Source organism: Cyanistes caeruleus, chromosome 2 (genome assembly GCF_971803275.1).
Source record: "Cyanistes caeruleus chromosome 2, bCyaCae1.hap1.1, whole genome shotgun sequence".
In the NCBI taxonomy this organism is placed as follows: Eukaryota; Metazoa; Chordata; class Aves; order Passeriformes; family Paridae; genus Cyanistes; species Cyanistes caeruleus.
The window spans coordinates 101,469,053-101,481,384 of NC_141702.1; the positions used below are offsets into that span (position 1 = coordinate 101,469,053).

Here is a 12,332-nt window from a genome sequence, read left to right on the forward strand (position 1 = left end):
TAGGAGTCACTACTAGCATCCACAAAAAAGAAAAACTGGGGCTTCCTGTTGCATACTGGTTGTAAGCCAATGAAATAGAGAACATAAACCAATACCTTTTAGTACAGCCCAGACACACAAGTCTGCAAGACTCAGAGAGTTTCCCACCAAGTAGGTCCTTAGAGACAGGCAGTGGTTGAGTTCTTGGATGGCTGAAGGGAACTGGCTGGCAGTGGATAACTTTGTAGCACTAAACTCCAGCCAATGATCAATCTTGTATGAAGGGACAAAAGATAGTTAAAGTTACTAAAGGAATGAGAATAAAGCTTGTTAAATAACTGAATAATACACAATTGATCTACTAGCTGAACAGAACATCTTAACAGGAACATTAGAATTAAATACATCAGATTGTAATAGATCTTGAAGGAATATTTAAAATAAATCATTCTGAAAAATTCACCCAGAACTACACTAAATTATGAAATTTAATTTCTTCCTTTAGCAAGAATTCAAACTGCGGAAAACACCAACTTTAATGAAGTTATTCCCATTGGTAAAATAATAAGCAGTTCTTAGTTACTTATCACATACTCTTCCTGGTGCTGATACTGGTTAGTATGCCATTTTCCCCTCAGTCCCTATCTTTTCTTCCTCATCTCCTTTTACATTTGAAGAAATCAAACCCCTGCCCTTCACAAGTCCTACTCCCCTCTCCTGCAAAAGTCTCTTCCTTCAACTTGGCACATAAACATACAAAAAAAAAGTTAAGAATCAGGCTGGTTAATAATATAGCCCAGTCTATAAACAGAATCCCTCAACCCTGTGAGAGACTAAGTGTCTCTTCTACTCCTCTGGTCCTATTTCATGTGTAAGTGTTCTGCTGACTGCAGTGGGAATCCTTCCAGCACTCAAGCCAACGTGGCAGGCACAGATGTAATTACAACTACCGCAGAATTCAGTTCAGTCATTTGCAGTTGCACGCCAAAATATGAGCACCACAAATGCAGCTGTCCCTGTGCTTCTCCAAGTACAGTACTATTTCTGAAAGAAGCAGGAGTGAAAAGAAGTATTGTACCAGAAATACCAGCCTTGAAAGTGTGTTTGCTGAGGTCTGGGCTTAACTTAAAAACAAGGAATTTGGACAGAAATTTTAGATAGCCACAAGATAACTTACAGCTTTTTAATGCCTCACAGGTAAAGTACTAAGCCAACACTTCTCTTGAGACCAGCTATGAGGGTTGTAGAGTGATTGAAGAGTGATAACCACTGGCTTCAAGAAGAAAAGACCTGAATCAAGTCCTTCAGTCCCTCCCCAGATTTCAGAGGAAATAAATTTCAATTTGTCTGCTAGTTTCAGTTATCAATTTAAAATTCATCATATGATTGATTATTCTGGCCTAGACCCAGGAAGAAACCAGGGTCAGGGTTTTGTCTATCAAATACAGGAAACACTACTGCAGGACTTCAATGCCACACAGTATTCCTTGGTGTTATACTGAAGTGTTACAAGATAGCAACTTATGGCAACAGAGCTGAGGAAAGTGAGGAGGGAAAATCCCAGGTATATCACCTTCCAACCTGAATTATTTTATATTAGTGAGGCGCCAGCTTATGAGTTGCTGTTGCAGGGGTGGACAAGGGCAACCCTTTCAAAGCTCAGACTTCTTAGTCTTCTTTATATGAAGGAGGAAGCTTAGCAAAACAAAACCCTCAGGATCACACAGAGATGGAACCTCAGTCTAACAGTAAAATGCAGAACAATAGACACAACTTAAAAAAAAAAACCAAACCCCCTCCCCCCGCCCCAAACTTAGAACAGACCAAAAGAGAAAAAAGGAAAAGAAAAAAAAAAACAAACCAAGAGACAAGAAAGTGATTCAAGGCCAAGGTGGATGGGGCTTTGAGCAACCTTGTCTAGTGGAAAGTATTCCTACCCATGGGAAATAGATGGTCTTTAAAGTCCCTTCCAACCCAATCCATTTTATGATTCTGTGATTCCTCACCTCAGTGTGTTCCAACAGATTTGAGCCATACAACCCAGCAGAGGCAGCAACTCGAGCCAGGTACCGAGCTATTGTATTCACATCGGTAAATGAAACTTGCCTAAAAACAGAAAGAGGCAAGACAAAGGTATAGTAATATAGGTATAGTAAATTACTACCTCCAGTCAGTTTGACTTTAATTGCATACACATAGTTGACACATGTGCAAAGCAAACACGAAATAGATTCCAGGTGAACCAACAGATACTATGTCACCAGAAGGAAAAAAAACCCCAACAAAACAAAACCAAAACAAACAAAAAACCCCAACAACTAGTACAAGAATAAATAAGTCCTTCCTTTTCTATCACCAGATGGAATACTAAGCTTCTAAATGTGAAAGAATTTTGTTTAGGCTGAAAATAAGAAAATAAGACTCTGATTATTCTTTCAAACACTAAAACTCTCTCTACATCTGACAGAATTCTTAAGTATAACCCAAGCTACAGATTTTCCAGATTATAAGGAGCTAATCAATATTTGTTTTCTTTTCATAAAAGAAGGATGACTTTGAAGAGAATTCCCAGTGAATCAACAGAAGAATTGAGAGGTCTTCACCACAGTTTTAAGGGCTAGCATCAGGGGAAAAATCCTATTCATTTGTTAGTCACTTTATTCAATTCACATTTCACAGAGACCATCCCCAGTGAACAAACTTGCCTGCCTGTATTTGTTTTTTCACCCAGTCTTCTCCACATAACACTAATTTGAATTTGTTGTCCCCATTCCGCTTATGAAAGTTCTCAATAGAACTGCAGAAGAAAGGCTCTCCAAAGGGAGTATTTCTTTCTTTGTTTTTGTGTCCTTTTTCTACAGTATATACAGTATCAAAAAAAGCTGCACACTATCAGAAATCTCACTTCCAGTTCACCTAAGATAAACTAATATTTACCAAAGAGCTTTGGAAGGAAGGTGCATCAGAAGCATCAGTTCTCCAGGTAATAGTCTTCCTACTCTGCAGTCCTACATAGATGCAGATTGCAAAAACAGAGCTCCAATTGCTTCTAAATCAAGCATCGATATCAACAAAGAGTCCCTGTAAGTGCTCTTTTTATCATTTATTCACTTTAATGGACTGAATGCTACAGTCCAAACTTGTCCAACCAAGGTTCCACTTCTGTCCTGTCATTGCTCTCTTATTTCTTTTTTTACCTACTGTGTCCTCTATAAAATTAAAAGAATTCTGATAGCCCTCAAGCCTTGCAAACAGCAACAAAAGTTCTGAAAATTATATGGAATGCACTTGATATATCAACAATTAGAATGTGTCCCATTTTTAGTACAAATGGACCAGCCAGTCTCATTAGCTTAATTGCAGTAAAACCTAAGGAATATAGTTCACTGGGAGGAGTTTTTTTGTTAGCTTGTTCTTAATTTTGCCTGCTTTCCAAGCATCTAGGGCCCAATATATAGAAGATCCATAAAATATAACTAAAACCAAAAGTCACAGTAGGGTGTTTGAATTACACAAAGTATAATTCTATTCTAATTTTCCACTATCAGGTTTTAAGGAAGCTATTTTAAACAGAGAAAAAAAAATCAAAACATATCCAATATATTTTAAATTGAAAAATCTGTGAAATGCACTTTTATTGTTTTCACTAGTTCATACCAAAACATACCCCTTGATTACTCAAGCAAATGTTGGGGAAAATTGGAAAATGTTACTCTGAGTACTATCTTACTTCAGGCTTTAAAAGTTGTTATTTTCTTCAGGAAAAGCAAAATATTCCCACCCAAACATCACTAATTGACCTCTTTGGAGAAGTTATAAAAGGCTCTTTGCAGCCAGTGCTTGCTAACTCCAGGGCTAAGGAAGGAAGAATGAAGAGAGACAACGCAATGTTACAGGCAAAGAGTGGCTATGAAAAGTGAAATTAAATGATACATAATTAAACACCAGGGCAAATACTCAAGAAGACAAGATGGGAAAAAGGGACAAAAAAAAAGCAGCAAATACAAAATACAAAAAAAGCCCCAAAACGCAAATTATTTCCAATCATAATAAATCTATATTAAATTGATTTGTAAAAAGCTTTGCAGAATGGTTGGATTGATCTGCCCAGGAGGAATAACTACTATGAAATGTGCATGTGCTCACCACACAAAATACGAAAGTTGTACTGCAGGTTGTTTTCTGACAAGACACAGGTACACCAAAACTCTCCATAAAGCCATCAGCACTTGGCAGAGTGGTTTGCTTAGGAGCTATTACTATGTGAAGTTTTGAAGCTAAGGCTTCAAAAATAACCTCTAAAATGAAATTCATCATCTCAAATGAGCGATAAACCTTTCAGATAGCTAGCTGACAGCTCAGTTTCAGCTAGTTAGCTGAAAATTTTGTCACCAGATTTTAACTGAGCTTCAAAACAGAACCTAGAAGAATCATAAATAAAATGTTCTTTCTTATTCAACTGAAGTCATTAGAACTAATGCATTTAAAAAAAAAAATCTAAATCTGAGACATCCCAAGTGATTTTCACATCATGCCAATACAAGATGCTTCAGCAGAACTGATGCCATGAAATCCATTTACCAAAAGCATTAGTTGAGATACGAGTTCAGCTGATGCCTCTCACATTGCAGATAAACTTTTAACAGACTTTAAGACAGAGAATCAATTTTTTAAATGATTGTACAACAAAGCAAGGGAAAATTAATGCAATACTGAGGTCTGGAATAACTTCTTGAACATAAGCCAATGCCAGGGATGAGAGGACACTAACACAAAAATTTCCATCTGATGGGACCATGATTCTAGATATTATCTACCTGGGGCCAAAGTGCAGGAGAAGAGTGTTTGCTCAACATTTCTGACAAGCTGTATTACAACCAAAATGAGTGGTGGTTTTGCAACATAGTAGGAAGAAGGCATGGTAACATTAAATTATTTAATGAAATAAATATCATTTCAAAGCCAACTATATACATTTAAAATATTCCAAGATTGTTTCCATGTGTGTTCACACGCAATCACAGGAGTGTATTCATATATTTTAATATATACATCCGTACACTGCCTAAACTGTCAAAGTACAACAAAAACTAAATCTGGCTAAGGCTACTTAAGGGGAAAACTTTCTCCTGCAACTAAAAAATATTCAATTAACTTTCTGTTATATAAGCTGTATCCCACATGTGCAAAACACACTAAAGATTATTAAAGCTGTACCAATTAAATCCCAATACAACATGTCACATTTCCCTTGTTTTAATTCAAAACCACAAATTCAACACCATCCCCAGGCATAGCAAAAGACAACATGCAATATCAAATTATGCAAGAACTCCTGAGTTCAGGTTTAACATTTTAAGCAAAAAGCAATGTTTGCAACCAGTAAAACAATCATGACTGAAGACTGTGAATTTTCCTGAGCTTTGATTTTCTGCAATATATGTAAATAGTGACAAACTCTTTACCTAAGGTTAGAAGACATGGAAATGCTCAGTTGGTGTTAATTTATGAGGAGCAGGTCAGTAACTGCAATGCAAGATGAAATATATTGCTTCTATAGCCATTCTACAGACTAGCAGGTATTCCAATTTATGATGCACTGGTGACTTTAATAGCATCTTCTACTGAATTAGCTCACAAATTGAATTTGTCAGCAAGTCTGTGAACAATAGACTTCTCCTGATCTTCAAAAAAAAATATTCAAAAAAACTACAGTTATAATCAGTAATTCCAAATTCATCATGGTGTTACTATACTTTAAGTTACAACTGCAATGCTCATGTGTACAAATATGCTCCTTACTGTAGATACTAAATGCCAGAGTTTCCACTGATATGTCAGACAGAAGGATCTCTCCTCTTGATATATCCAGATGTCTTAACTGATATGGAATCGAAGACGACAATGCAGCTTCCCAAAACTAACAGTGTTAGTCCTGCATTTCTGATAGGCATTTGAGCTTTCTCAGATTGTAAAAACCATCTTCATGCTCCAAACTTGAAATTATCCATTTCAACGGCGGAGTACTTTTAGAAGGACAGACAATAGATTACTACAAAAAATCCCAATATTCTTTTTACGGTCTGCAGATGGATACACTGGATAGCACAGCACATTTAATTAGCACTATCCTGAGATAACATCATGCCTTTGCTTATACACACACGGGAGGGAGCCTAAAATAATGTCATCTAAACATTCAAATTTCAGCCCACCATACATGTACAAGCTCAAGAAATTTTAAATATTAAACCTCTGTAATAAAGAATGGCCTTGCTGTTGGCGATCCATGACACCACAAAAAGTCCTAAACATTAAAGTGACTGGTATAGCATAAGTGATTACACATAGGTACACATAAATAAATAGAGTTTTTTCCATAAAGATCTAGTTCAGAATATACTGTAAATGTTTTGCCTGTGCTACAGAGGCATCAGTAATGCAGTGATAAATAAAACTATTTCTTTTCTCTCCCTTCTACCTCAAAAGGTTACTGTCAATGTTACAACCATGTGATTTTTAAAACTGCTGACCCAAAGGTAGAAGGAGAGATGCAAAGTCACTTACTCAGACACAGAGAGGATGGTTTCTTTGCCTTCTTGCACTGAAATTTCAACATCATTCTTCACATGCTCCAGTGTCAGCAGAGCTCCTTGAAAAAACAAGAGAAAAAGATACTGAACTTCCTTCCAGAAGAGACACCTTTCACAATTACAACCAACCAGTTACATCTCCTATCCACTAGGACCAGGTGACTGAACCAGCTCCTTCAAGTAAGAAAGCCCAGGGAAGCAAAAAATCAATGTTCACTCTCACATGCAAGAGGCTTCTTCTTGGCAATCCTTACAGCTTCAAGTTGATAATGTCCAGCACACAGTGATCTGCAGTCAGCTCAGCAAGTGTCAGCTGTAATGCATTTTTGCTTCCTAAGGGTATGGTAGAAATTAGTCCTGTCCCCCAGTATATGAGGAGAATGTAATCAAAAAGCTCTTAATTATTGAACAGTATTACTAATGTACTTCATCCCAGACCTGACACATGCATCAAAGGAGATCAATTACTGAATATACCAGCACTTTCTGAACAAGGATGAGACTATTTTTAACCTGATTTAAAGTTTATGAAAAGATTAGCCACTCAAAACCAAGAAACTTTATCCATGTAAAAGCGCAGGAAGCTTACACTGGGTTTTCAAAGTTGTTCACCAGTGACAGTGAAAAATGGTCTCCAGAAAGAAAAGAATTATTGAAATTTTTAGACTACACCATTGACTGGAGGACAGCTCTGCCCATATTCAAAGAGGCTTGATGCAAACCTGCTCTGATCTCGAGGCTCTACAGCACAACACAGCAGCTCAAACAAAGCACCGAGCTCACTTGGCTGTGTTTCTGCACTGGCTCTGCTCCAGAGTCAGCCTGCTGAGCATTAGCAGAGGAGCTTGTGTTCTTCAACTTTGCTCAGAAGCACGTACAAAGGCAGCAAGCTTTTGCATAGGCAAACCAGCCAAAGGACTGTACTCTAGGTCTGGAAAGGCACCTAACCTGTTACAGCCCCCATAGCGTGCTGTGCGCTTTACCTTCCCTAGGACAACGCTCCAGCTACTGAGGCAGATGATACTATAAGCTATTAATACACTGGCCTAAATACAAACCACTGGAGCTAGGAATTCCCTAGCTCTCACCTCTGCTCAGCTGAAAACCCTTCTGTGGAATTAAGTCAAGGTTCTTCTTCTCATCCCTCAGCTATCCATCTGTGAAATTCAGCATGACATCCCTAATGCAATACGTTAGTAAGACACTTAAGTATTTTAATAACATGCATGGAAATGCTTTGAAAATGACAAGTATTATGTGCAACAAGCTATGTAATTAATACTGATGACATTAAAAACTACTACCCTTTTCCCACTGCACAGCAGACATGATGAAGAGTATGAAGTAGGGATGAGTAAGACGAGTGGAATTGTCTCCTTGATATAAATGTTTCATCTCTGTAATATGCGACGTTTCCAACGCAATCATGCACTCTCCTGAAATAAACCTCCAGTGCCACTCACCAGCTGTCAAAGAAAATAAATCTCCAAAGCCCCTAAACCTGATGTTAATCATGATTCATATTGCATCATATTTTTTTTCTGGCAAGTCAGTATAAACGAGTATCAGGAGAAATTTTACTTAAAACTTTTATGTTTTTATACCTTGAATCAGTAGTCATACAAGTGGTATTCAACTCTGAAACGCATTTGGGAATAACAGCGAGAAAAAGAAATCAATAAAGTACGATGCAAAATAGGAAGAAAATTTATTTTGAATAGCTATAACGAAATGGAGAAATTCTATGGAACGCATACAAAAGATTGGTTCCAGATGGGTGAAAGTGCAGTGAAGAAGGTTCTCACATTTCTAAAAGCAAAATAACATCGAAGGGCAGCGAGCAACTGAGAAAGCAAGATTTCACAGCGCAACTTCGAGCCAGCTCCCCCCAGAGAGGAATTTTAGCAGCAGATTAGAACTGAAAATGAAAGATAGCAACACAGCGGCAGAGCTCACGAACAGGCAGTGTGAGCTAGGGCTGCCTTGAACACTCAGCCTCAGCGTGCCAAGTCACCCGAGGCTGCAGCCGTGCCCGAGAACCTGCAGCCCGAGTTATGCCCAGCGCCGGCCGCTCCGCCACGGCCCCAGCAGCTGCCCAGAGGGCCCCGCAGCGGGCACACGGCCCCGGGAAGGGCGGCAGGGACGGGAAGGACGGCAGGAACGGGAAGGGCGGCAGGAACGGGAAGGACGGGCACGGGCCCCGGTGCCGCCTCGCCCGGCCCCGCACGCGGGCACGGCCGGCGCCGCATGATGCAACACGGGCGGGAGGGATCGAGGGAGGGAGGCAGGGAGGGCACAGAGCCCCGGCGGCAGAGAGGGAGCGGGGCGGCGCGGGGCGAGGCCCGGCCCGCACTTACCGAGCGGAGGACTGCCCGCGTCCACGGTGAGGCTCAGCGCCGCCATTCCCGCCGCCAGCGCCGGAACCGAGGGAGGCAGCGGGGCGGGGCGCGCGGCGCTGCCAGCTCGGCAGGGGCCGGCGCGGCCCGGGCGGCCCGGCAGGACCCGCCCCGGGGCGGGGGAAGCGCCCGTCACTTCCGCGGGAGAAGCCGGAGAGGCGGCGGAGCGGGCGGCGAGGGTGCCCGGTGGGTTTCTTCGCCGCCGCTCAGTGCCGCCGCCCGGAGCTGCCCGGAGGAGGCGGCGGGGCCCTCCCGGCCGCGCCGGTGGAGCCCTGGGGAGCCGGCCGGGATGAGGGGCGGGTGCTGGCTGAGGGCTGCCTTGCCCCTCAGCAAACCGGGCACCGGTGCTCCCCTTCTCACGGCTCCTCCGGCTGAGCCTGGCCCAGGGCTTTGCGGGCGCTGCCTGCCAAAGGCCTTGGCTGGATGTGTAGCAGCAGCCGTGGAGACGCCTCCAGCCTCTTTTCTAAGGGCGATGATCCAGACAAATCCGGCAGCGCAACATGCACCGACACGTTTGAGTACGGTGGTTTCACTCCTGGTGTTGTAGGATGTCGCTTGATAAACTCCTGACAGACGTGTGGGTCAGCGTGCAGAGGGTCAAAAGAGTCCTAGAATATCCCGAGTGGGAAGGGACCCGCAAGGATCACTGAGTCCAACTCCTGGCCCTGCACAAAGTGGTCCAAATGCTTTTGAACTCTGGCAGGCTTGGCACTGTGACCACTTCACTGGAGAGCCTGTCCCAGTGCCCAGCCACCTTCTGGAGCCTTGGTATGAATTACAAAATGCTGCGTCACCGAGTTTTTCACAGGAGACTGGCTCAAATTCACTTTGTTGCAAGGACAATGCAGTGTCACTGTGATTTTTATTTTTTTTTTCCCCATCTATTTTATAGCTGTTACTGTAGCACCTAATGTGCTAACAGAGACATTAGCAAATGCTTGATTGCTGAACCAGTGCTTTTTATGCAGTGGAGGTAGTGGTATAGCCAGAGCATGACTGCACATTACGTGCTGGTTTTTATGCTTGATTCTTGCTGCTGGATTTAATCTCAGCTTTCCTTACTCTTCTCCTGTGTTAGCAGTTCTACAGTTTCTGTAAGAATGGAAAGTATTTTCACATGTTTCCATACATAAGTATCTTTACACATCATGCAGAGGCTGATACATGGTGTTCTACTCCCATTCAAGTAACTAAATGAGCAGACAGAAATTACAGTAGAATTGGAGGCTTATGCTGAAGAGTCTTTCAAACCTATTTCAAGTTTCAGATGAAAGCAAGGTTATAGAGTATAGTATAATATTACTAACAGTGATTTCTGTCCTTTGTTTTTTAATGATTACATGGAAAGAATGATTAAAGCAGGCCTTTGTGTTGCCTGAGTTGTTTTACATTTTATCTTAACATGTTTTACAAATTCACATGCAGATTTTGATGGGAATGCTACAGCATGTGTATCAAAGAATCCTGTATAAGATAAAAGTGAAAATTATGTCTAGCAAGCAGTGAAATCACTGTACTTCATATGTGGTTCAAAGATCAGTCACAATCAGTACGTGGAGTGACTAAACTTATAATGGGCCAAAATATGAAGAAGGTTCTAATTAAAGCAGGCTGAATCTGCCTTGCATGCTCTTACCAGTTATGCAATTGAGGGAAGAGAAGAAAGGTAGGCTTTAGATCAAAGGATTAGAAGCACACATTGTTCCTATATATGCAGCTCTAATCCAGTGTCATGATAGAGTGAGGTAAATGCTAATCTTGCTAATTTATCTGTAAATGTTAAGCAATGACCTCACTAAGGAAGAGATTCCTTAGATTCTGTTCCACGTGTGCACATGGAGAGACAGGAACACTTTTGCAAGAGTTGCCTTGTTCATATCTTTTGGTAGCAAGATGTTCCTGCTTGTGGGAAATAGTCAGCTTTAAGCCAGTGAAGTCATATTGGTGCTACTCTACTGTGAGGAAAGGATCTATTCTAAGGACTCTAAATGAAACAGAGTTGTTGAATATCTTGTTTGATGATAGAAGAAGTTACTTGAACACACTTTGCAAAACTGAATTTCAAAACTTTCTTCTGTATGGAAAACATTTTTTTGTACTTCGAGGCACTCATTTAAAGATAATTTGTGTGGATGAAGAATGTAGTTATTTAGAAGACCTAATCTTGTGGGCAGAGAGGAGATGAGAAAGGGTGCAGTTCATCTTCTTGCAAGCTACTTTGGCATTCTTGGTGCCAGCAGAGGGTAAGGAAAAAAAATCATGTGGGAGAGCTTAGAGATTCAGTCTTTATGTAAGCAAGCAGCTATGTTCAGACACCCTCCCTGCCACCACCTGAGAACCTGACATATGCCACTCTTTTGTCCACATGAAGAACAGAAAGAAAAGCAAATCTGTGTTGTCTGTTGAAACTGGCATCTCTCCATGGCATGCCTCAGTAGTGTCACATTGTTAGGGAAAAGGAGGCCCTAGGACTCCTTCATTTGAGAGTAAGGGGCTTGAGTCACAACATCTGGAGAAAAGAAGGGGTACAGATGCCTCGCTGGTTCAAGAGTGTAATTCCAAAATCCTAAATTCAGCTTGAAGAGACTTGAAGAGACTTCAAAAGAGTGTGGCTAAATTTCCAATTTTATCTAGTCATATGTAATTTACTGCTGAGTAATTTTACAAATTCTCTTTTGTGTTCAAGTGGACTGGGAAGTTGAATCCTGCTTTCCTAACAGCCACACCTATGGGAAAGCTGACTGAAACTGGATCTCCAATTTCAAAGTCAATTTTAGGTGACCTTGGCCCCTAATTTTAGGTTAATTTTAATAATTTTAGGTGATCTGTTCTCTCCCCTCCTCCAACATGCCTGTGTTCCACAGGAGGGGGAAGTGGTACTGTCAACATCCTCAACTCTGGGGCTGTTGGAAAGGTACCTGGTTTATCTCAGAATTTGGACATGGAAAATTTCAAGGTCTGGCACTTCTGTTATTCCCAAGTATGCCAAAATGACCTTGACTTTGGATGCCCAAAGTGCTCCAAGACTGCAGTGGCATAAACCCTGACAAAGGCATTTCAAATCATAGAGGTGCTAGGAACTCCTGTCCTTGTCATGCTTCCTTGGGTTCCCAACTGAGCTGTCCTGAACCCTGCTGTATGTACACTTTGCTGATTCTCAATGAATCCAGTGATCCATGAACCCTTATTTGAGATTTCCAGGCCCAGCTGCATTGTGTCCTGCCTCTTGCAAAACTCAAGACAATCCAAAAAATAGCAGTCTTGGCCATCCCAAAACTCAGTGCAGACCCAAAAAAATTCAGATGCCCTTCTAAGAATCAAAACTAGCAACTTTATAACAAAAAGGCTCATCCACCCAGGCAAA

At 41.3% G+C, this 12,332-nt stretch overlaps 1 protein-coding gene across 10 annotated transcripts in view; it reads right to left on the minus strand.

Annotated features, from left to right (window-relative positions):
• EPRS1 (glutamyl-prolyl-tRNA synthetase 1) overlaps positions 1-9,271 on the minus strand; it is a 38,420-nt gene extending 29,149 nt beyond the window's left edge. For 5 of the 10 annotated variants that reach the window (XR_015283743.1, XM_086878748.1, XM_086878745.1 and 2 more), the window contains exons 1-4: positions 8,930-9,086; positions 6,547-6,631; positions 1,986-2,085; positions 96-252 (exon numbers count right to left, since the gene is read on the minus strand). Coding sequence is in view for 6 of the 10 variants with exons in the window: in XM_086878748.1 (XP_086734874.1) it covers positions 96-252; positions 1,986-2,085; positions 6,547-6,631; positions 8,930-8,975 (388 nt within the window). In the remaining 4 variants the exon portion in view is untranslated. Of the gene's footprint in view, positions 1-95; positions 253-1,985; positions 2,086-6,546; positions 6,632-6,795; positions 6,906-8,929 lie in introns of those variants that run through there. The other 5 variants (XM_086878751.1, XM_086878750.1, XM_086878749.1 and 2 more) reach the window with 3 other exon arrangements.
• Between the last annotated feature and the right edge of the window lie 3,061 nt (positions 9,272-12,332).